This window comes from Engraulis encrasicolus, chromosome 3 (genome assembly GCF_034702125.1).
Source record: "Engraulis encrasicolus isolate BLACKSEA-1 chromosome 3, IST_EnEncr_1.0, whole genome shotgun sequence".
Lineage (NCBI taxonomy): Eukaryota > Metazoa > Chordata > Actinopteri > Clupeiformes > Engraulidae > Engraulis > Engraulis encrasicolus.
Window position 1 is genome coordinate 53,739,193 of NC_085859.1, and position 23,013 is coordinate 53,762,205.

General features: G+C 43.2%; 2 protein-coding genes across 3 annotated transcripts; both read right to left on the bottom strand.

Annotated features, from left to right (window-relative positions):
* Positions 1-483: 483 nt before the first annotated feature.
* On the bottom strand, positions 484-14,746 carry LOC134446364 (outer dense fiber protein 2-like). 2 transcript variants are annotated; one of them, XM_063195723.1, is made up of 19 exons: positions 14,537-14,746; positions 14,267-14,386; positions 14,027-14,128; positions 13,687-13,860; positions 12,855-13,048; positions 12,226-12,358; positions 10,528-10,659; positions 10,127-10,201; positions 9,597-9,668; positions 8,477-8,593; positions 6,661-6,846; positions 5,651-5,760; positions 5,280-5,415; positions 4,737-4,847; positions 4,003-4,266; positions 3,247-3,347; positions 1,583-1,745; positions 1,205-1,330; positions 484-998 (listed from the first exon to the last, which is right to left on the bottom strand). In XM_063195723.1, exons 2-19 carry the CDS (start codon positions 14,378-14,380, stop codon positions 765-767), a joined length of 2,544 nt encoding a protein of 847 aa, XP_063051793.1. In that variant the 5' UTR covers positions 14,381-14,386; positions 14,537-14,746; the 3' UTR covers positions 484-764. The 2 variants fall into 2 exon arrangements, with proteins under 2 accessions (XP_063051793.1, XP_063051792.1); XM_063195722.1 differs by having other exon boundaries at positions 14,267-14,746.
* Positions 14,747-15,506: 760 nt separating this feature from the next.
* Positions 15,507-21,748, bottom strand: ptgesl (prostaglandin E synthase 2-like). Its single transcript, XM_063194579.1, has 7 exons — positions 21,403-21,748; positions 20,903-21,097; positions 20,447-20,502; positions 19,916-20,068; positions 17,827-18,027; positions 17,136-17,253; positions 15,507-16,610 (listed from the first exon to the last, which is right to left on the bottom strand). The coding sequence occupies exons 1-7, from the start codon at positions 21,718-21,720 to the stop codon at positions 16,482-16,484; spliced, it is 1,170 nt and encodes a 389-aa protein (XP_063050649.1). The 5' UTR covers positions 21,721-21,748; the 3' UTR covers positions 15,507-16,481.
* Between the last annotated feature and the right edge of the window lie 1,265 nt (positions 21,749-23,013).

The following is a 23,013-nucleotide window of genomic DNA, read 5'->3' on the forward strand; positions in this document are numbered from 1 at the left end:
CTGTCAGTAATGCAATGTTTCTGAGTTTTAAATTTGTGCCCTGACCAAAACTATCCCTAAACCTAACCTGTCACAGTTGCAACAGCAACCTGCGCTTTGTCATGTGGCAGCAGTCTACTTTGAAGCAGTGGGGAACATAGAACCCTTTTTTGAAAAAAGGGTCCTATGTTCCCCGGTAGAGGGGAACATAGGACCCGGGGAACATAGGGATGACCCCCCCTGTCCTACTACCTACGACAGTCAAAAACATTTCAGACCAAAGGTGACACTGAGGAAGGCTCTGTGTAGCCGAAAGGTCTGTCATATCAGTCCCTGCAATGTTTAAATAAAAAGAAAAGAACAAGAAAGAAGAAAAAACTGAGTGCGATCCATTTCCTAGTTACTTGATTACTTCAGAGACACACCAACAAGATGGAGGAGCGCGGTGTGTGGAAGATAACTTTGAGACAAAAAAATAAAACAAAAAATATTTCAGTCAGTAGATAATTTAATTAGCTCAGGCACGTTTATTAAAAATTATCCCATTTGTCCGTCACGTCACTGTCTAAACATTTCTCTTAATGGTGGGTGGTGGGTGAGTATGGCGGTCGGCTGGCGGTGGTGATGAGGATGGATGGGGCCTCTTCCAAAGGTAATGGCAAAGGAGACCTTGAGGTCATTGGACACATGCACCAGCCTCACTACCACAAGTCAAAAGCACACTTCACACAGACACACACACCTTATAATTTCAGTCAATTATGCCATAAATCCAGTCAGATTTATTAAAAGTATCCTTTTTCGGCATAATTATCTACATGGTCTGAACGGCGTCCAGTGTGCATGTGGTGGTGGTGGTGTGAGGTGGGGGTGCTGGTGAGGAGGGAGTCCCCTCCGAAGGTGGTGGCGAAGGAGGCCTTGAGGTATTGCACGTAGGTCTGCAGGCTGCGGTTGGTGCTGTCTGAATGCTCCAGCTGGCGCTTCAGGTCCTCCACCTTGCCATGCATACGCCGCTCCATCTATGGGGAGGAGGAGAGGAGGGGAGAGGAGGAGAGGAGAGGAGAGGTTATATATATATATCTCTGTCCATTTACCACTTCCGCTCGTTTTTGCCTCGAACACTGGTGCTTTGCTGTGTTGTGCTGTGTCCATCACCCCATCATTTTCACTCTTGGAGAAGATATATAAATATCAATAATGTGTATCATTATTGATTATTAATCACCTCCTCCTTGCAGTGGCGTAGCTGGTTCATCTCTGACTTGGCCACGCTCAGCTGAGTCTCCAGGTCCAGGGCTTTGGCATGTACAGTCCTCTCCTTTGTCTGCGCCCGCTCCAGACTCTGCTCTACCTGCAGGACAACAACGACAATATAACACATCCAGCGTGCGTTTCTCAGCAACTTCGTTAGCAACGTTACTAAGTTAGCAACTTAGTTACTGATAAGATGCTTCCTGTATCCATAATGCTGCATTAGTCAATATAGGAGTTGAATTGTTTGTCAGATTTGGTTCCTATGGATATTGACTTGCGACGTTGAATCAAATTAAGTACATAAAGTGTGTGTGTGTGTGTGTGTGTGTGTAGGTGTGACGGTGCGGACCTGTCTCTGCGTGTCTCCGCGTGCCTCCTCCAGTTGCCGGGTGAGCAGTTCGTTCTCGCGGCTCTTCTCCTCCAGCCGCAGCTGCGAGCTCCTCATCCTGTCGTCCCGCAGAGCCAGCGTCTCCAGCAGCTCCCTCTTCGCACCGTTCGCCTCCTCCACGCGCCTGACAACACACCACATAAACAAATTACATTACATTATATTACATTGCATTTGGCAGATGCTTTTTAACCAAAGCGACTTACAATCAAGGACATAATCATCAGATGCTAAGTGCAGATGCTAAGTGGGGTTAGTCGTTTTTTTAAAGTACATTAGCAAAGGGTCAAGAAGAGTACACACACACACACACACACACACACACACACACACACACACACACACACACACACACACACACACACACACACACACACACACACACACACACACACACACATCATGCTATAGAGCCTGCCCCGGAACTGGGGCAGCACAAGCATTAGTGTAATAGTAGTCACAAAAGAGAAGAGAAAACGCATGACAACTTAGGGCTACTCAACACAAGGAGATGCATCTGTGTGATCTGTAGGGATGCACCGATACCACTTTTTTGAAAACCGATACAAGTACGAGTACATTAATGTGTGTACTTGCCGATACCGATACCTTTTACCACCAAAATACAATGAAAATAAATGCATGGCCTTGTTTTTTTCCACCTGTGATATTGGTATTGTCCATTTCCATGTAGATTTAAATGTTATTAAATGTATGAGGTGGCACTTTTTTCCCATGCTGCTTTCAAGTCCACAGAACGTGACAAGATTTTGCATTGTTTTGTGTAATAGCAGTATCGTTCCTGGTATCGGCAAGTGCTTGACGAGTACGAGTATAATGAGCAGTATCGGTGCATTTCTAGTGATCTGGACACGGTGCAATAAACCTTTTAAATAAGACAACAAGCAGTCTGCACTGTACACTGTGCAGAGTGCAGTCTTCTCTACTTTCCTCTGACAACACACACCATCCCTAGAACACTGGTCAATCTTACCGGGGCATCTTTCATGATTGCTTTACAGCACAGGTGTCAAACTCAAGGCCAAGGGCCCAAATCCGGGCCACAGCGTCATTTCAGTTGGCCCACAAAATCAATTTTAAATTACAGTTGGCCGAAACAACATTAATATTAATACCGGGCATATAGTAATACGACTTGAAAACAAATCCCTAAGTGTCACACAGAATTTATGAGCGGGCCTATGCCACTGTGACAGTAAAGTTCACTAGTAGCAATTCATTGTAAAACAGGTTATGGGCAGGTCAGGCACATTAATATGATGGAATTGTTTGCAAAATAAGTATTTCCATTCAGTGTGTGCATGCATAATTTCAGTTCATTTTTGAGAAAATATTGAGTTTGGGCCTTCACTTAGTTCCAGGTTCTAATTTTGGCCTACTGTGAATTTGAGTTTGACAGCCCTGCGCTAACCAAAACAATACCTCTGATACCAATTACAGCACAGGGTTAGATGAGCATGCATCATGTCCCTCCCTACAGTGTGTGTGTGTGTGTGTGTGTGTGTGTGTGTGTGTGTGTGTGTGTGTGTGTGTGTGTGTGTGTGTGTGTGTGTGTGTGTGTGTGTGTGTGTGTGTGTGTGTGTGTGTGTGTGTGTGTGTCTGACCTCTCCAAGGTGTCCAAGGAGCATCTCAGCTCGTTGTTCTCCTCCAGCAGCACCATGTTTTTCTCCTGCAGCGTCTCCAGGCGCATGTTCTGCTGCTCCACCTGCCCATGTCACACAGTGTTACATTTTTATTACATTACTTTACACTTACAACTTACAGTTATTTAAGGACAGGGTATTGGTTACAGTCCCTGGAGCAATGTGGGGTTAGGTTCCCTGCTCTAGGGCACTTCAGCCATGCATGAAGGTGCTGCTAAGGGTGGGATTTGATCCTGCAACCCTCTGATCTAAAGACCAGCGCTCTTACAAGTGAACAATGGCTGCCCAAAGATTTCAGCCAGTCCCCAGCTATTCCTAGGGTGCACACAGTATTACATTGCATGTACATCTTGTACTTCACTGACACTTTCATCCAAAGTAACACAGCATGTAGGATCGCTGACACATACTAACAAGTCTGACCCACACCTACAAGCATCCATGTGTGAGTTTCATATCGTCACAACATAATATTGACAGTATGTGGGAAAAGGTCAATCAATCAAACAAACAAAATATTTGCGTATGTTATTTACCCTCAGTTTCATGTCTTTGAGGGCTTGGCACTGTTTGGCTCCGCTCTGTGTGTGTGTGTGTTTATGTGCGTGTGTGTGTGTGTGTGTGTGTGTGTGTATGTGTAGCATGTGTATGTGTGAGTGTGTGTGTGTGCATGTGCAAGTGTGTGTGTGTTCGCGCGCATGTGCGTATGTTATTTACCCTGAGTTTCATGTCTTCGAGGGCTTGGCCTTGCTCTGCTCCGCGGCGACGCTGCCTGTCCTCCTGCTGGCGGGCCTCCATCAGCTGCTCCTCCACCCTCCTCAGGGCCTCGGCCACGGGCTCCAGCTCCATCACGCGGCCCCCCAGCTGCCTGCGCACCGCCTCCACCTCACGCTCCCCGTCCACACGCACCCCGCGCAGCTCCCGCTCCGTGGCCTCCAGCTTCGCCTGGTACTCCTCCGACTCCTCACGAGTTTTCTGCACCTGATGGGGAGGAAAGGGAGGGTGATTAGCCCAGATACATTTACAACATAAAAGAAGAAGTCTGTATGCTGCCCGAAACATTGCAGAAACGCTTTACTTTACGGTACAGTATTTACTGTGTACTTTCTGCGTAACAACAGGGTAACAGACAGAAGTTACATGGTATCTAACGGGTAAAAAGGGGGTAATTACAAAGTAAATACTATGTAATACACATATCTCAAGAATTACTATGAAACTACTGCGTATTTTCTAACCATCTAATCATCAAACTTCTCTCTGTTACCCTGTTGTTACCCAATTAATGGTATTTACTTTGTAATTACCCCCTTTTTACCCATTAGATACCATGTAACTTCTCTCTGTTACCCTGTTGTTACCCAGAAAGTACACAGTAATTACATATGGTAACTGTACCGTAAAGTAAAGCGTTACCAGTTGAGCAGAGCAGGTCTTCAGTCCTGACCTACCTGTGATTTGTAGCCATCTACCAGCTTCTCAAAGTCAGTGATAGTGCTTTTCAAGTGCTGGAGCTCTGTCTGCATCATAGTCACCTTGTCCTCCGATGCAGAGAGGGTGGTCTGTAACACGCACACACACACGCACACACACACGCACACGCACACACACACACACACACACTATTAATTCAGATCAATAACACATCTTGAGTCTCTGGTTCTCAAGGCGAGTGGAGGAGGTCTCGGAGGTCAACATCATCCATCACCCATCATCATTATTGTTACTATTATTGATTGTTTACATTTATTGCCATTTCAGCAGCTATGGCTATATCATGGCCTATACAGATAGAGAAAAAAACCATTACATCACATTTAAAAAAGGAAACACAACTGTATAAATTAAGAGACTAAATACGCTTCTTAACATCAATACATTCCAAAAAATGGCCGGGGGGCACGGAGGCCATCGCCCCGTTACTATTATTATGATTGTTGTAGCTGTACAGTAAAAATGTCTGCCAACTGTAATGTTGAACGTCATACACACACCTTGAGTCTCTGGTTCTCCAGGCGAGTGGAGGAGGCCTCGGAGGTGAGGCGGTGCAGGCGGTCCAGGATCCCCTCTTTCTCCACACAGAACTTCCCGTCCGCCGTCTCCAGCAGCTCCGTCAGCTCAGCCACACGGCTGGAGGCGGATGGACAACAGGAGGGTCAAGGAAGCAAAGACCAGATTCAGACAAGTAGGCATATGGGTCAAGGAGTTTTTTTAGGCTCACACATCAGTTAATTAGTATTTAGTGGCTGATATGCTGCAATGACTATGTTTCTTAGATAATCCACTAAAACAAAAGCTGGAATGCACTCAGAGTCCTCGTCGGGCCATTATCCCTTACAGTACATGTAATCTTGCGACCACTCACTTCTTCAGAGCGATGAGCTGCAGCTCCTGCTGTCTCCTGTCTCGGGTCTCTTTGGTGTGACGGATCTTCAGCTGCTCCGCCGTGGACAGGGCATCTGCTAGCTGAGCCTCCTGAGACAGAAGATAACCAAGTTTGCCATGAGTTGTACATGGACTTAACCAACTGATTTACAGTGTGTCATGAATGTACTAGGAGTGGAATGTTCTTTTGGATGTATCTTCCTTCACTGTAAAAACAATCCCTCTAAAACCAAAACCAAATGACCTCTAACATTACAGCACGTAAGGCAATTTCATTTCGTAAGGCAGTCCGTTTTGGTTTTAGATGTATGTTTGGGATTTTAATTTATAATGCTTGTAAACATCTAGCCTGCCTATTTTGGACACCAGATGGATTAGCCTTTGGGCTACACTCTGGCACATTTACACATATGTGCATGTATGTATATGTTCATTAATGTGCAATGTCCTGAAGAAATAAATGAATTGAATTGAATTGAATTGAATTTCAACGCATCATATCTGCAGTCTAAGCATCCTTTGGCCCCCTTCACACCCTACTTTTTTTCAATTATGTACATATTTCTGTTCTTACACTTCAACCTATTGACACTTTAAAAGGTGGCTGTGCAGGTTAACCACCACTGATGACTAATAGGTACTTAAAGCATTCAAGATATGTATACCATTGAAAACGTCTCTGAAATGGTGTTATAGCCCATGTATTAACGTTTATTTTTCAAACAGAATTTAGTGATGATGTCACATTGGGGACTCCCCCTCAGCAGAGAGGACATAGATCTTGGGTCTCTCGTCCCCAACGTGATGTCATGCACTGTTTTATAACTTTTTATTACAAGATGTTTTGTGGTACCCAACCACATAAAATTCAATGGATAATAGTTTAAATCTGAAATCTGTACTACAAGAACCTGGACAACCACCTTTAATACCACAGTCCGTCCTTTATGCAGGAACTGCCGCAGGATGACCTTGGTTCCATAACCTCACCTTCTCCATCAGCTGAGTGGAGAGCTTGGAGGCGTGGCTCTCACTCAGCTCCGCCCTCTTCCTCTGCGATTGGTCTTCGTGATGCTGCACCTCCTGGTCGACCTGGTGGTGGCGCTGCAGCAGCTGAATCTGCTGCCGAAGAGTCTGCATCTCCTCCTGCTGCTGACCCAGAGTGCCCTCCATCATCTGACCAGCGCAGAATGGAGTATTCATGGGCGCGCGCGCGCACACACAAACACACACACACAGTCACATGTGGTTATTTGATTAGGAAGTGTCGATACTTGCCAGTAAGCAACACAAAAAACATCTAACATCCTACACATGAATTCAAATACTGAGCTGGCAAAGATACACATGTACAGTATGTGTGTTATGTGTACCAGCAGGGTTAACCAGGTAACACTGGTTTCTCCATATATGCACTGCAGATTGCTTGTAATTGCAGACTCTAAGCAGTATTTAGCTAATTCCCAAAAATAAAAGTGCCAGGGTCTGATCAACATAGCAGGCCAGGACTAAATGTTGTACAGTGCTGATGTGGCGCTAGTGGGGTCATTATGCCTCTGCCCAAAGGTGTTGTATTCCGGTTGTTTAGCCATATGTGAGTGTGTCTTAAGGGCTGTTCACACACATCACTGCTATTTGCTAGCTTCTCGCTTGCTCGCCTACTTGCCTACTCGCCTCTCTTTCATGGAACGTTCGCTGAAAGTTCCCGCGGCTTTAACTGCCAATGTACAGGCGAGAAGTACCGAGCTCTGCATTCTAATTGGTTACTCGCTTACTCGCCTCGCTCGAAGTTCAAATATTTTCATCCGCCCACATCGCATCGCTTGTACAGTACTCGCCTACTCACCAGCGAGACTCGCTAGAACACATTGACATTCTATTGACTTCATTCGCTGAGCAAGTAACCAGTAGAAACATGTATGTACGGCCCTTTACATTCTTTTTGTTGATGCGATAGCTTTTTTCACCTAATCTTGTCTGCTAATGCTCATTAAACCATGTATGCTGGATGCTGCGTAGTGCAACATTGGTGGGAGCTGCATGACGCAACTTTCAGGCACATGACATTTGAGATTTTTTATTAAAATGTTGGAATGTTAGAGTGGAATGAACTAGTTCCAATTCAATATTTTAACTGCACTTTATTTCATGTTTTCATGTGCTTCAGAGGCTGAGATACTTGTGTATTTATAGACTGACAATACCTTTTCCCAAAAATGAATTAGGTGTTCAACAGGCTTTTTTAAATATGTTTTAGGCATAAATTGGATAATATGACTTGGACACTGATTCAATTTTAGAGGAAAATGTATTCAAGGTGGCCGGCTTTCAAGATGGAGGAGGAGACATCAGAAGAAACGCTTTGGAAACGCTTTTTCATAGTTTCTTGTGCCATAAGGGGCTAATATAAAATGACATGGGACTGAAGGGTAGACGTACGGTAGGGCCTTGTTAAAAAAAAGAGAGAATTATAGGTAGGTAGGTAGCAGGCTTGTACGAAATTCTGCATTGAAATTCAAAGTAATGCCATAATACGAACACTAGGTGGTGGTGGAAGCAGCCCAACAAGTGCCGGGAACAGACACATACTGATAAATATACAGCACCATCTAGTGTTCCCATTTTGTCATTACCTTGAATTTCTTTGAATTTAAATCTACACCACCCATTGAGAGTACATAGAACACCACCACCTAGTGTTCATATTATGGCATTACTGCGAATTTCAATTCATTACTGTGAATTTCAATTCGGAATTTCGTACAAGTCTGCTAGGTATGTAGGTGTGGGTCTGAAAGGGCCTTGCCTCAATCTGTGCTTCCAGGTGGTTATTCTCCACTTCTTTCTTGAGTAGTTGCTTCTGCAAGTGTCCATGAGTGGTCTCCAGAGCCTTGGACAGATACCTGGAGCTCTTGGCAAGGTCCTGGAGAAAGACAACAAAGAAATAAGAGAACAATGTACTGTGGTGAGTGTGACAAAGCAGTGAAAGTCCAAAAAGGCTGTTCACACCAGGAAGGATTATTTTTAATAGAACGATCACAATGTATTTCTGTAGATTGTTTCAACTTTGGTTGAGACGATGAAGACCATGCATCAGCCGTAGCAGCAACAGAGCTCACTCAGAGAGCTATTTAATAAACACTGAGATCACTACAGGCAGTTGTAACTCCTAAATGCACACTCATAACAGTCTTAAAGGGACACTGTGCAGGAAATGGTCAAAAAAGGGACTGCAACTATGCTGTTCATTGAAACTGGGCTGCCTATTGCCAAATTTTAACTTTTCATGAAAGTTTACTGAGTAATAAACTAATATTTTCTAGTATGGCCCAAGTAAAGTCATTTTTGCAGCTAAAAATGGCTATTTCTGGAAATTCAAAATGGCGGACCATGGAGAAGATCCCCCTTTTCATGTATGAAAAGTGCAATTTTTCCAGTCATAATGAATACTTAGAATTTGATGGTGGTGGTAAATATTCATGAGAAAGGTAACATTAGTGAATGGGTAGCATGAATTCTGGAAATAAACAACTAAAAAGCTCACACAGTGTCCCTTTAAATTGCTAATTTGAGTTGACACTCCTCATAATATAGTAAAGTACAGTATAGTATTGAGCGTGTGTGTGTGTGTGTGTGTGTGTGTGTGTTCCTTAGGCTATGTCCACATTAAGACAGAGAAATATGAACACACGAATGTGTTGTTAAAATGTGTCGTTAAACGCTAAAATCGCTTTTATATTGCTTGTTTACAGAATACTAATGATAAAATAGTTAAATAATGATACAGTTAGTGTGATCTACAACAATAGCAATACATTTTTTATGATCTACAACATCATTAAAAGAGTGAGTAGCTTGATAGTCTGCCCAGAGTGTCAGCAATCAGTAATGTGATGCGGAGTAATGCGCAGGTTGAGCTCCTCTACCTTCTCTCCTTCCAAGTGTTCGGATATCTGATTGGCTTCTTTCATTCTTGTGCTGAGTTTAGCCTCCAGTCTCTATTGAAGAAAAGAGGGCTAGAACAGGTAAGTCACACTTGTTTTCCCTCAGTTTGGACAGACCAAATGCATTTACACGTATATGACTGTTGCACAAGTGATCCATCTTCAACAGCAAAAGAGCTTTAGCGATAACCACTAATCTACTGAGGTCAACAATTGATAGCAAAATGCACACTGGAATCAGTTCTGGTCTTCTATTTATTACATTACATTACATTTAGTAGAAGTTTTAGCCAAAGCCACTTACAAAGGGGGACATACACAGCAACATACACATTGTGGAGAGGTACACAGTCCAGAAGCTTCTGCAAATTGATTTTGAATTGAATTTGTCTATGGTGATGTGGGTATACATATTTAAGTTTTAGTGACTTGGTTGTTACCATATTAACTTCCTAAATGGCAATAATAAAAGTGGCCTGACCACGTGAAGACGGCTCATGCGCGAGACCCACCGCTTTCTCAGCTTCAGACTCGGCCAGTCTCCGGAGGAGTTCTTCCCTCTCCTCTAGTGCTCGTATCACGTCCGTCTGCCAAACACAACAAGCACCAATTTACCAAGACACCAAGAGCACAAAAAACATGATAAAAGCAAAACATATCCGTCAAAGGAAGTCAGTGCTTTCGGTGGTCGAGGGGCCTAGAAGGTATGTTGCCTTACATGACATGCCTTACATGACACGCTCATGCATACATATAGTGTAAGGGATGTTAGTGTGGGATCTAGTGTCTTATAACAAACAGGCTTAACAGTATGTCATGTTCAAACGCTACAAAAGATTCTCGACGATCATCTACTTGAGTTCACAATTTACTATTGTCATATCGTACACCCCTACTTGCAGCCAGTGTGTACCTCTCGGCCATGCTGGTCCCGTAAGAGCTGCCTGAGGCCTCGGTTGGTGTTCTCAAATGCCTCTAGTTTCTTGACCAGCGCCTCATGCTGCCGGCCGAGCAGAGATGCATCCGGCTTGGACATCTTCCTCTCCTGTGGTGGGGGACAGAGAGAGCACACAATAGGTGCATTCCAATATGCAAACTTTAGTCCTCTCTTGCTCACTTGCCTGCTTGTGACCTCATGATGACATCACTGTCGACAGAAAATGAATTCAATATCTTGCAAAAGCACACTTCTTTTTTTTTTTTTTTAATAAATATTTTTTTAGGGGCTTTTATGCCTTTATTTGATAGGATAGTCGAAGATGGTGACAGAAGCGAATGGGACAGAGAGACAGGGGAGGATTGGGAAATGACCCCGGCCGGACTTGAACCGGGGTCCCCGTGGGTGGGCATGCAAGCCCAAATGTGGGGGGCTTAGTGCGCTGCGCCACAGCGCCCCCCGCAAAAGCACACTTCTAATGTCACGTCCCCATTTGCAATCAGGATGGTGAATGAAGTACAGTCCCCCAAAAAATGTTGTAGCTAGGGCTGACAGTGGGGAAACTTTTTATTTTTTCTCCACAGAAGCGGGGCGTCAGCAAAATGTGAGGCCACAAGTGGAGGACGGGATTGTGCATATTGGAATGCACCCCATGATCAACTAGCAAGTGCTGCGGTGGGTTGCACCATCTGATCGTAAACTCCACCCTAGGCTAGGAGTTAAGGCAAACTTTACACCCAAACATCTTAATTTACGCTCAGCTGGTGCAACGTAATGCTGATTAACGCCAACAAATACACAGTCAAAGTCAAATGAAGTGCTTAATACTGTTGGACTGCCCATTGTATCTCATGTTTGAAATATATGTTTTAAGTGTGGACCAAGGTTTGACACTGCCACCTGCCCACTGTCCAAATACTATTAAACTTGAGCTGTATCTGGCAATACTTTCAGCCTCATGAAACAATTAGATGGAAGTTAACCACAGCACTTCATTTCATGAGCTTGAAAAAAAAAACCATCATGGTAAATAAGACTGTTCTTGACTTGTGTAGAGTCCGTAAGAAGTGACAGTGTAACATATGTGGTTGAGGATGAATAGTGTGCACATCCCAGGAAAAGGTGCAGGACAAAGGCTGACAGAAAGTTTGGAGTGAGCACTCCGCACACAAAATATCCTTTTTGTCTTCGATGCTTCATTCCATGGCAGGATAACGTTTCAAACATCGACTTCATCAGATTCTCTACTAGTAGGAATGGAATAAAACATCACAGAAAAAAAGGATTTTAAAAGGTGCACTGTGTAAGATTGTGGCCAGAATAGGTATTGCTACTATGCTTGTCATATGTGCTGCCTATTGCCAAATTTGAACTAGTATGACCAAAGTACAGTAAGTTTTGCAGCTAAAAATGTCTATTTCTGGAAATTCAAAAGGGCGGACCATGGAGAAGATCCCCCTTTTCATGCATGAAAAGTGCAAGTTTTCCAGTCATATTGAATACTTAGAATTTGATGGTGGCGTTATTATTATTTCTTTTTTTTAAAGGTAACATTTGTGAATGGGCAGCATGGATTCTGGAAATGAACTACTAAAAATATTACACGGTGCACCTTTAAGTGTGTGGCCTCCTCACTCTAAACTCTCAGTGTAAGGTATGTGGCCATGCCCTCACCTTCTTCAGGTGATTGATGAGATCCCGTAGAGCTGCCACCTGCTGTGCCGCTGCCTCCCCGTCTATCTCCGCCTCCACCAGCTTCCTGAGTAGCAAGTCCACGTCACCCTGGCCAGCCCCTCCTCCATGTGCCCTAGGACGGGAACAGAGTTTGTCAATACTAATGCTGAATTGAGGTTGGCTCACTTTAAAGGTCCAGTATGTAATTTTAGTCATTTATTTTTATGTATTTCTTTTATTTGTAATTGTAACAAATAACTAAGTAAATAAAATAACAAAATAAATATTCAGTAAAAACTCGATAAATTACTGAGTAATAAATTGATATTTACTGGTCTGTAAGGGCCTCCGCACATTGGCTCCGACACCACTTTCGCTTCCGACACAATTCCGACCCCCAAACCCAATTTCACACGAACATAGCATTGATAGTCAATGGGGGACGCCGTCAAAATAGAACTTGTCTCTAATCGCTATCCGACATCGGCGAATGTCCGCGGACATCGGCGCCAGTGTGCGGGGTTCTATTGAAAACAATGGAATCGAACTTTTGCGGAGCAGTGCTCAGCACTTTGTCGGTGCCGGTGTGCGGAGGCCCTAAGCTTCTCCTTCCCTCCTCCTGGTCCCACCTGTCGTACTCAGCGCTGTCCTGCATCTGCATCTGTTCCAGGGACCGCCTGAGGTCCGTGTTGGCCCTGCGCGACTCCTCCAGCTCCATGCTGGCCTCGGCCAGCTGCTCCTCACGCACCCCGATCAGCCGCTGGCACACGTCCAGGTGCTCTGTCTGGCGCTCCAGGAGCTGTTTCTTCTCCTGCAACTTCACCTGACGCAGAGCAGAGACATTAAATAATGCTGTCTGAAATATAACCAAAAAGTAGGTTACAGCCCCCACATCCAAACGTCTGACCTGGAAGCAGGACAGGATTTTCTGCTCCCACTTATTTCATTTTGCGTTTCGGGTAATGAAGAAGGAAAATCCTGGTTGAAGCGGGCTTTTTCTCTTTTTATTTGGTCATTTGTTTGTCCTGCTTCCAGGTCAGACGTTTAGATCAAGGTCAAACTTTTTCTCTTTTTGACTATAACCGCCAGTTCTGTAACATCACACACAGTTCTGCAACTCCACCTGAGGTAGAAAAGAGGCATCGGTAACAGAAAAGCAAACCAAAACAATTTGCTGAGGGAATAACAAGAGAATAAATCATTTTTTACAATCATACCAGAAACGGATGATGCAGTATCACTTGGAAAATAAGAATAGGAGGAATAAGAATAGTCACAGACAAAAGAACCAGAAAATGGTTGTGGGGACAACACTGAGACAATAAAAGTCAGTTCCTTCTCATCAGACCAGAAACTGACGAAGCTCTTTGAATGAGGAAAGAAACATACTAAGTCCCTGATGACAATTCAAGCATGTTGTTAACAGCCTGAATGCAAGTTGCACATGAGGCCAAAAGTCACCTTTCTCTTCACTTGGTCTCCCTCTGACATGAGTGCGTCTGCTCGGTGGTCATATTTGGTCAAGGTTTCACCTCTTGCTTCCCTAGCATCTTTGGACAGGTCAGCTAGCTTCAGTGGAGAAGAGCCCACATCAGACTGGACGCCAGAGGTGATCTCCAAACAGTGGGACGCTCCCTAGGAGGCAACACAGCAGCGTTGGCCTCCATTCAAGTCAAGTCAGCATTTATTGTCACTTTCTTCATATGTACAGGTCATATAAGTCATTCACATTAGAATTCATATAGGATCAAAGTAATCTGTGACTTGTTGTTGACAATATAGAAAAAAAAAACATACCAACCTCCCACTTGTAGTTTTCACGATGGCGGGTGTTCTTCCCAGGTGGGAGCCAGGGCACTTTGGCCCTCACCTTTGCTGTGGCTCGTAGATTGGACGTTTCATTCTAATACACAGACAATATGGGGGATGTATTAACTGTGTCTGGTCACATAATGATCATCGCATGAACTCGCATTTACCAAAACAATAGCTGTAATATGCCCTGTACAATGGCATACCAATCGCCTTCGGTGTCACATACCTGATGCGCCTGGGAGGAAGTACAGCTCTGACCCTTCCTCAGGTGAACATGTAGGGCCGTGGAAGAGTCGGGGACATGGACATGAATGGGTGGCGAGTGGGACCGTGTTCTCATCTTGGACTTCGTCAAAATGGTGATAGCAAGTTCAGCAATTCTCTCAGAGTAAATTTAAAAGCCACCACGCACATTCAACGTTTGCACAAAATCTTATATTTGTCTGCTGCAATAGCATTTACAACGCCATCAACATAGCCACTTTGATTAGCTTACTTTGCTATCTTGAATGGAAAGCTGTGATTGTTAGCGAAATAAGTTATCCATGATCGTCCAGAGTGAAGTCTCCGCCAGGTTTGTCCACTGATGTGGCATTTGCATACTTATTGCATAACTTGGTGGTTTACTTTTTTATTCCGTGTGTCAAAAGCAGTCGGGAAACCATTCAACTTCAGCTAATGTAGCCTACGTCGCGGCTTTGTTTACAATGGACTCCTCGTTGCGTCCCAAGCCACGCTTGCTGCACGTTTATTGGCTGGTTTGAACGTCTTCCTGCAGCTGTTGCCGTTGGCAACGAAACGTTACCTTGGAAACGGTAGTACCTGGGGATGGAATTCATTCTAGAATCTGTCTGTCAATGCAATGGATTCTGGATCGGACAAAAAGCCACATGATAATAATAATGACAATAATTATACTAATAATAATAGGCCTCAGTGAAGAGATAAGCTTTGGGATACGTTTTGAACATAGCCAGTCTGGGGACTTGATGGATGGATGTAGGGAGGTAGACTGTTCCAGAGGGTGGGGACAGCAACACTAAAGACTCTGTCACTCACAATGATGATTGCTATACTCTCATTGCTCTGTCACCAAAGGTCCCTAGCCTGGAGCAGGGGATGACATGCTGGTCCTTACCAGAGGACCTCAGGGACATTGATTGAGAGCTCAAACTGGAGGACAGACAGGTAGGCCTACTGGGAAGGAAGCTCATGGAGTGACTTTGTAAGGAGGAGTAGGATTTTGTAGGCAATGTGAGGCTTTGCGAGGCACTGGGAGCCAGTGAAGCTGCTTGGGTGTGGGGGTAATGTGCTACTACCGTATGTGTACCATATCTGGACTCAGAACCTAGTAGCATGGGTGGCAGTCATTCTTGTCACTTTCCATTCATGGGACAATAGTTGATATTTTTTACTTTGTGCAAAAAAAGTACACACACTCGCAAACACAAATACATGAGCACTTGTTATATTCTCTCTTGCTCTTTTATTACTGATCCTCTTTAAATTAACAGGTAATAAATCATTCCTTCAGTACTTTGGGGCAATGCATACAAGACAACCTCCTCCTCACCAATCAAGGGGAAAATCATGATTGACAGGAATCTCCCCATCTCATATTTATTTTTAATACAACCAAACTTTTCAGATATCTGTGGCATTCCTGAAAACCGATCCAATGTCAAATGTCTTTAGTTCTGTTGTAGGGCCTATGTAAGTAGCAGTCATCACTCACACTCACAAAACAAGTCTTGAAGTGACAAAATGTTGATTCCTGACTTTAGAAAAATTGGAGGTAGACATGGAAAAAAAAGGTGAAAACCGGACATACCTGAAGGCGGCAAAAGACAACAGAACTCAATATAGGTTGTTAGCAAAAACCCATTGGCCTTAGTCTAGTTCTGACATAGTCTAGTCTCGAAATTAAACCGTTGATTTACTGAGACAAAATGAAAAGCTGTCAAACCTCCACAGATGAAAAAAAAATGCATTCATCAAAAACACGCTAAGACTGTCAGAAAGACGTGTCAAAGTCCCCCTGTGTGAACCTTTTCAAAGCCACTACATGGACCCATTGGGGTTTGCATTACATTCATTCATTTATTAAACCCTAAGCTCATAAAGACCTCAGTAAGAGATGCATAGAAATGAATGAGTTAACATCTGATAATGCTTTGACACAGTATTAATATTAAACATGAAATTATTCACATTTTCCCTCACAATACATTTGAATTGTAGCTTTAAATGTCTTTTTTTATCGGGGGCAGGGGACAGAGAAAGCTTTTTCAAAGCAAGTCAATGTAGAAGGAAAAACAACAAAAGAAAAAAAATACAGCGTTATTACAACTGCGTTAGCAGTGGCCGCAATCAGATCCAGGAAGTGCCATGTTGTCAGAATGTTGTTCCATTGGCCACCGGTGTCCATGGCGACGGTGAGGTCACTGCTGCGGCTCCTTGTGATGCGTGGCCTTCTCCATGCGTTTGTACCAGGGCTTGATCTTGGTGTTCTCCATCATGTCGTCAAACGCCTCTAGCCCCTCCATCACTCTCAGGACCCCAAAGACGGCCTGCATAGACACAAAAATACCCAGTTTCACAAAAAAGACGATCATATGCTCCATTCTAGAGGCATACAGAGTGCTTCCGGGGTAATATGCAAAATGGAAATATGGTAATAAGTCCTTTTACTTTTGCCTTTGAACATGAACAGGCCAGTTGCGATTTCACAAGGCTATGTGCTACAAATTGTAGCAATGGGAATAGCCCATATGACAATGTGTAGACGTAACACGAAAAAATCTGCCACACCACCTAAGGTCCCATAACAGGGGGGAAAAAAATCGTAATTTCTTTTCCTAACTCAAGATAGGATAAGATTTCAGAGTTAGGAGGTTTGTATAATGAGGCCCATGCCTTGCATCGCTTTTTCCTTGCAGTGATCTCCATCAACAATGAACATGCCGTGCATCGGATTTGGTTTAAAATGCTTGGAGAGTTTGCCGAAAAAGTGGGGTCTAACACCAGTGCCTCTAGGTCAGGCAGAGCCAAGTTTTGATACAAAGCCTGTGCTTCTTAATGCTCTCCACACTCACCAGGTCTGCCAGGTTGGGGGCTTCGCCGCCCATGAATTTCCTGTTTTTGCCCACAGCTGCCACCCAGTCGTTTGCAGCTTTGTACAGGTCCAGTCTCACGTCATTCTGCAGGTTGTGTCTGTGGAGGACAAACAGTCATATTACAAAGATGTAACATGACTCTTTTAATTAATTTAGCAAACTAACACAGGGGAAAAAATGGCATGACACAGAGGAGGAAAATTAATCCATGTATGGTCCTGATCGTGATCATGAAAGTGAAAGATTGTTTTGCTGTTTCATGGCCAGTAGTACAGAAAATATAAATTAACATAATATTTTCATAGCCAACAATCGAATAAATAATTGAAATACCATTTTTTTTGTTATGAATGTGAAAGTCCTATTCGGACAGTCTCAGTCACTGTGACACACCGCAGCACGCAGTGTACAATAACAATTGCATTTACTGTAGGTCTCAGTTCTGCAAAGGGGCAGCCCAAAAGGCAGTCAAAGGGAACAGTATGGGACCATGACCAGAGTACCTCAATCATGGAGATATTGCTTTTTACTCACTCCTTCCACCCACCAGGTGGGGTGTGGAATTAAAGCAGCAACCCCCAGGTTACAAGGCTGACTCCCTAACCATTTGCCCATCCATGACTGATTACGGCACAGAGGATGATGGCACATATGCCAGAATGGCACTCACCTATTTTTAAGTCTCTTGGAGATGATCCACATGGCGCCTGCTCCGACGTACTTGGCGAAGAAGCCCTCAAAGGTGCTAAATTTTCCCTCGCGCACAATGTAGTCGAAGGATGCCAGGGCCTCGTTGGGTGTACGGTAGACGTTTGGGGAGATGAGGTGGACCAGCCAGTCATCGGCCCACTTGCGCCATTTGATCTCCTCTCTAAGGGGTGACACAGAGCACAAGCTTAGACGAAGCACCAGTAGCCTCAACATGCGGACAGTGGCTGGCAATCCTACTAACCCCAACTCCGATGAAGTTGGGACGTTTGGTAAACAGTGAATAAAATCAAAATGCTATCATTTTCAAAACATTCAATCTATTCATTAGATGGAGAATAGTGAAAAGACAACATTTTAAGTGTTAAAACCGAGAAAAAATATTGTTTTGGTGGACATATGTACTCATTTCTAATTTGAGAAATCCAACACGTCTCAAAAGAGTTGGGACGGGGATCAGTGAAATTTAGTAAACATCCAAATAAGATAAAACAACAAAGAAGAACATTTCAAAATGAATTGTACTGACGGACAATATAGGTGTCCAGGTATAAGATCATCACAGAGAGGCTGAGTCACTCAGAATTAAAGATGCAAAGGGAATAATTACCATAGTTATTACATACATTTTTAAATTCCCTTTGATTTACCACGATTGAGTGTATATAAGACATATTTTTGTTAATAAAATCATTGTATAGGTTCATGACATCATGAAATATATATTGGCTGTAGTCTCACTCTAATTCCTGGAGTGCTAGAGCTATTGAAAATTGACCATATTAAGAATGCTTAATGCATGAAAATGACACAGGGGTTTAACATTCTCCTAAGCACCTGAGCTCAATTGAAATAGACCCAGAAGACATGGGAAACTGTCCTTTGCTTACAGAAGTCAGCAGAAGTTGTAGAAGTCCATTCTTTTTGACAATAATAGAGCATTGCACATCCTGTGCTACAGTGAAAATGGACCATCCAACTTGTGTTAGTGCTAGCTTCAAAAGTCAGCCTCCATGATGGCATGTAGGTGCAGTAGTGCATTGGTTAAGATGTTCTTACTCATCTGTAGAGTTAAATACAGTGCTGAATGGTATAAATGGGTTTTAAACAGCATGAAAAGCCACTCATGCATTATATTTTGAAGGGAGATCTTCGATTACTGCCACATATTAAGGTCAAATTGCATTCTCTACTATGTTTTAACAGTTTGGCTCCATCATAAGGACCAGCATGTGATAAAATGGTGGGTTTTTGGTCAAGACCTGTCACACTGTAAGCACTACAGAAAGGAAAACATTGCAAAACATGACAAGGAATACACCCACCATTTAAGCTGGTGAAATCATGTCCAAGATAGGAATTAACACTGTTTTTTATATAAAATCATCTCATCGGTTAATGTATTTAACTGTTAAGTGTTGTATTTTGGTTTTTTTTTAGTCTTCCTCGACATTTGCTGCCATTTATTGTCCCCGTCCCAACTCTTTTGAGACGTGTTGGATTTCTCAAATTAGAAATGAGTACATATGTCCCCCAAAACAATATTTTTTCTCGGTTTTAACACTTAATATGTTGTCTTTTCACTATTCTCCATCTAATGAATAGATTGAGTGTTTTGAAAATGATAGCATTTTGATTTTATTCACTGTTTACCAAACGTCCCAACTTCATCGGAGTTGGGGTTTGTACAATGGTTTCATGCAGGCACTGGGGGAATCTGGGACGAGGACAACTTTTTCCCAAATCTTAAAACACGAGATGAATTTTTGATCAAGTGTCGCATCCATATTTTCAAACAAATAATCAAGAGGTTTATATAATATATAATATCTATGAACTATAATCATCAACAATGACGTAAAGCCTCACATCACCAGAGGCCACCGAAAAGGACGGGAGCCGTTTGTTTGTTTGTTTTTATTAGATCCCCATTAGCTTTTGCTTTTAGCATTAGCTATTCTTCCTGGGGGTCTTTTACAATTAATCATTGACAATTACAAATATAATATTTTACAAAATAAAATAAAATACGCCCACAATAGAGGACTTACTTCCTGGAGCCCTTTTCAGGGTAGAGCTTCTCCTCCTCTGTGCCTCCAACCATGATCCAGTACTTGTTATTGAACTCCGTCACCTCCTTCCCGCTGTCATTCGTTGACTTCATCTCTGGGTAGCATTCCAGGATCTGAGGAATGGTCTTCTCCCTGTAAGCAGCATAGCAGAACAACTTGAATGCTTTAACTCATATTTTCAGTACACTATACACAAAGATATATAGCTACAGTATATACGGTAAACGTATGCAGAATGCCCTGCATATATTATTATCAGTTCAAATACTTTCACAGAGTAAAAAAGTGTATACCGTCTGTTTAATGCATTTTTTAATGCTTGGTGAGAAATGTCCTTGGATCAAAAATGTATTTTCAATGTTTTCATTTTATTCTCCTTTCAACTAACATAGGTCAGATTAAGTCTTGTGTCATTCTTTAAGTCCACTAACATTTCAGATTTTCCTGACTGAGGCTTATCATTCAATATCAGTATTATGACTTTAATATTGAAAACATGTTGTTTATTACCTGCTGATTAAGAAGGTTTTCAAAGTGCTGATAATGACAGAGGAGTCGTTCAATTGCTGGTGGGGAAAAGACGGTAAAAAATGAAAACCAGTGCTTTTCAACATACATATTGTACAGTGAAACAACAATCCTAAGATGCGCCTTAGGTCATTCCATGTGAAATCAGACCACTAAGGGGCACAGCCAGCACCATGAGAATATAAGGATGGATGCGTGGTGTAGGCTTAATTCAGACACTCATATTCTGTTTCTGCCATAATGTTGGTGCCAGATCCCACTCTACAAAAAGTATACTAAAAGAGTGACTAAAACACATAGGCCTACCAATTTTCATCACAATCTGTGCCAATCAAGCCCACATGAGTCTGGTTTCACATGGGATGACCCACCTGCGCCAGGCCACCATGTGTTGAAGGAAGGTGAAACACGTCATTCACATCAATTGGTGTGACTTACTATGGACTCATTCACCATCAGAATGGGCACTTTTCTGTAGCTGGACCACTTGATCTCCTTCCGCATGACGGGGTTCACCTCCACAATCTCATATTGGAACCCATGGAAGTCCAAAAATGCTCGCACCTTGCTGCAGAAGGGGCAGGTTTTGTACTGGTACAGGGTCAACTTCACCTCTCCACTGGCAGCAGCTGACTGAGAATGACAGAAAAAACACCAACTAGCACAATGTCTCTCCCGCTCTGTGTACAAACCGCCTTCACAAGTTGTGTGTGTGTGCTGCATAACCACTATGCATCAATAAATAAGCACAAATCGATAGTGGGCTCTAAGTTGGGAGTTTTGTAGGTTGTTACGTCTCTGTTTGTGGCTCACTGTCGCTGATAAAGTGACTAGCACTACAAAGAGATTAGCTTTCAGACAACAACGGGAATTCATTAGCCTATGCTGTTCGTCGGTCATAAACAAATGAGACGCTTTCCATTAGTGATTATAAATACCTTCTCCTCTTCTTCTGCAAGGTGACGCTGGAAAGTTAATTTAATGGTCTGGTACAGACCCATCCCACCACCAAGCAAGAACGCGCATCCCAGCACCCTGGCGCTGCGCAGCTGGGTCGAAAAGTTCCTCAGGGGTCTGGACGTGAATCCCTCCGTACCGGTTCCGTAAGCCCGTCTGGGTCCATTGAGAGAATTTCGCGGCAATAAGGCATGACATTTCACTGTCCGGCATGCAGGACTATCCAGAACAAGCCTACCGACCTTACCCAGCCTTCTGACACAGGCCGCTGCCATCTTGGATTTTACATAAACTCCCATGATGCAACTTCCACGTGAGGGAACATGAAACGTAGCAGGGCAGGGGAGGGGAGGGGAGGTGTTGAAAAGGGTACATGATGTGAATAGCTGCTAGAACTGCCTAGAAATAGTTCTAAAGGCTACCAAATACTAGGCTACTACACGCATGGTAGGTGCAATCTGCAACAGGCTAATAAACTATTAAAAACATAATTATTGTATTCACCTATTCAGATAGCCTAATGTTTTATTCACACACACACACACACACACACACACACACACACACACACACACACACACACACACACACACACACACACACACACACACACACACACACACACACACACACTTTGTTTTGAACTAGAGTAGCCCTAAATTAAGTTCCTCCTCAAACCGTCTCTGCCTCACAGTAGAAGTAGGCCTAGCTATAAAAGTATGTCCTAGGCCTAGATGCAGTGGTCTAGTAAAAGGTCTTATTATTGGATAATCCCCCAGAGGATATTGACAAAATGATTAAGACCCTTTTTGTGGGCCTACATTAAAAGCCTAGTGTGAAATTTTAGAATTGTATTTCCCAAATATACGCTGCCCATTGAGCACTAGTCTGGTCAGACTGGTTTTTGCAGCCAAAGATCTCTGATGTTTATAACTGGTTCACAATGGCGGTTTTACAGAGAAGATCCACCTAATTTTCCAAACCATACTCAAAACTTAGAAATTGATGGTGGTTGTAGGCCTAATATTCATGTGGAAGATGACATTTGTGAGTGGGCAGCGTATTCTGGAAATAAACTTACCTGACTCTTGCCCTCCGGTAATACTTAGAAATTAAAACGACATAGTCTACTCCACCTTTACATAGGCTAAAATAATGCCAAAACTACCGATATATCGGGCTGCCATAATGTGCCACATCCACCAACCGAATGTGCTTTGCCCACATATCCCTCTACAAATAGGCTAGGGCTAGGCATATTACAAATATTGGCACTATGACCAAAGATTCTGCATTTAGATCGTCTCTGCTATGACCTCAACAAAAGCACCATGTGGGCTTCAATATTTTTGTCACAGTGCTGTTCTGCTCAGAGCTGAGCCAGAGATTCTAGGAGTATTATCTTATCTAATCTCTCTGGCTGAGCTCTATATGCAAATGTCATTGTTATTGTGACACAGCACTCCACAGCACACAGTTCTCACTGCACACAATGAAATTGCATTTATGCCTAAATCGTGCAAGGGGGCAAGCCCATGACTGCCCATGTGGCTGGTCAATCTCAGTTCTCATTCTCATTCATGAAGTCTTTG

What these genes read in the sequence shown, in the direction of transcription:
- ptgesl (XM_063194579.1), bottom strand. Translation starts at nt 21,720, where the DNA reads ATGGGAGTTTATGTAAAATCCAAGATGGCAGCGGCCTGTGTCAGAAGG. An exon ending in TTGCAGAAGAAGAGGAGAAG is followed by an intron (nt 21,098 to 21,402) that starts GTATTTATAATC and finishes TGTCATTCTCAG; the next exon opens with TCAGCTGCTGCCAGTGGAGA. An exon ending in TCCAAGAGACTTAAAAATAG is followed by an intron (nt 17,254 to 17,826) that starts GTGAGTGCCATT and finishes TGTCCTCCACAG; the next exon opens with ACACAACCTGCAGAATGACG.
- LOC134446364 (XM_063195723.1), bottom strand. Translation starts at nt 14,380, where the DNA reads ATGAGAACACGGTCCCACTCGCCACCCATTCATGTCCATGTCCCCGAC. An exon ending in ACCTGGAAGCACAGATTGAG is followed by an intron (nt 6,847 to 8,476) that starts GCAAGGCCCTTT and finishes TGCGCTGGTCAG; the next exon opens with ATGATGGAGGGCACTCTGGG. An exon ending in TGGAGAACCAGAGACTCAAG is followed by an intron (nt 4,848 to 5,279) that starts GTGTGTGTATGA and finishes TGCGTGTTACAG; the next exon opens with ACCACCCTCTCTGCATCGGA.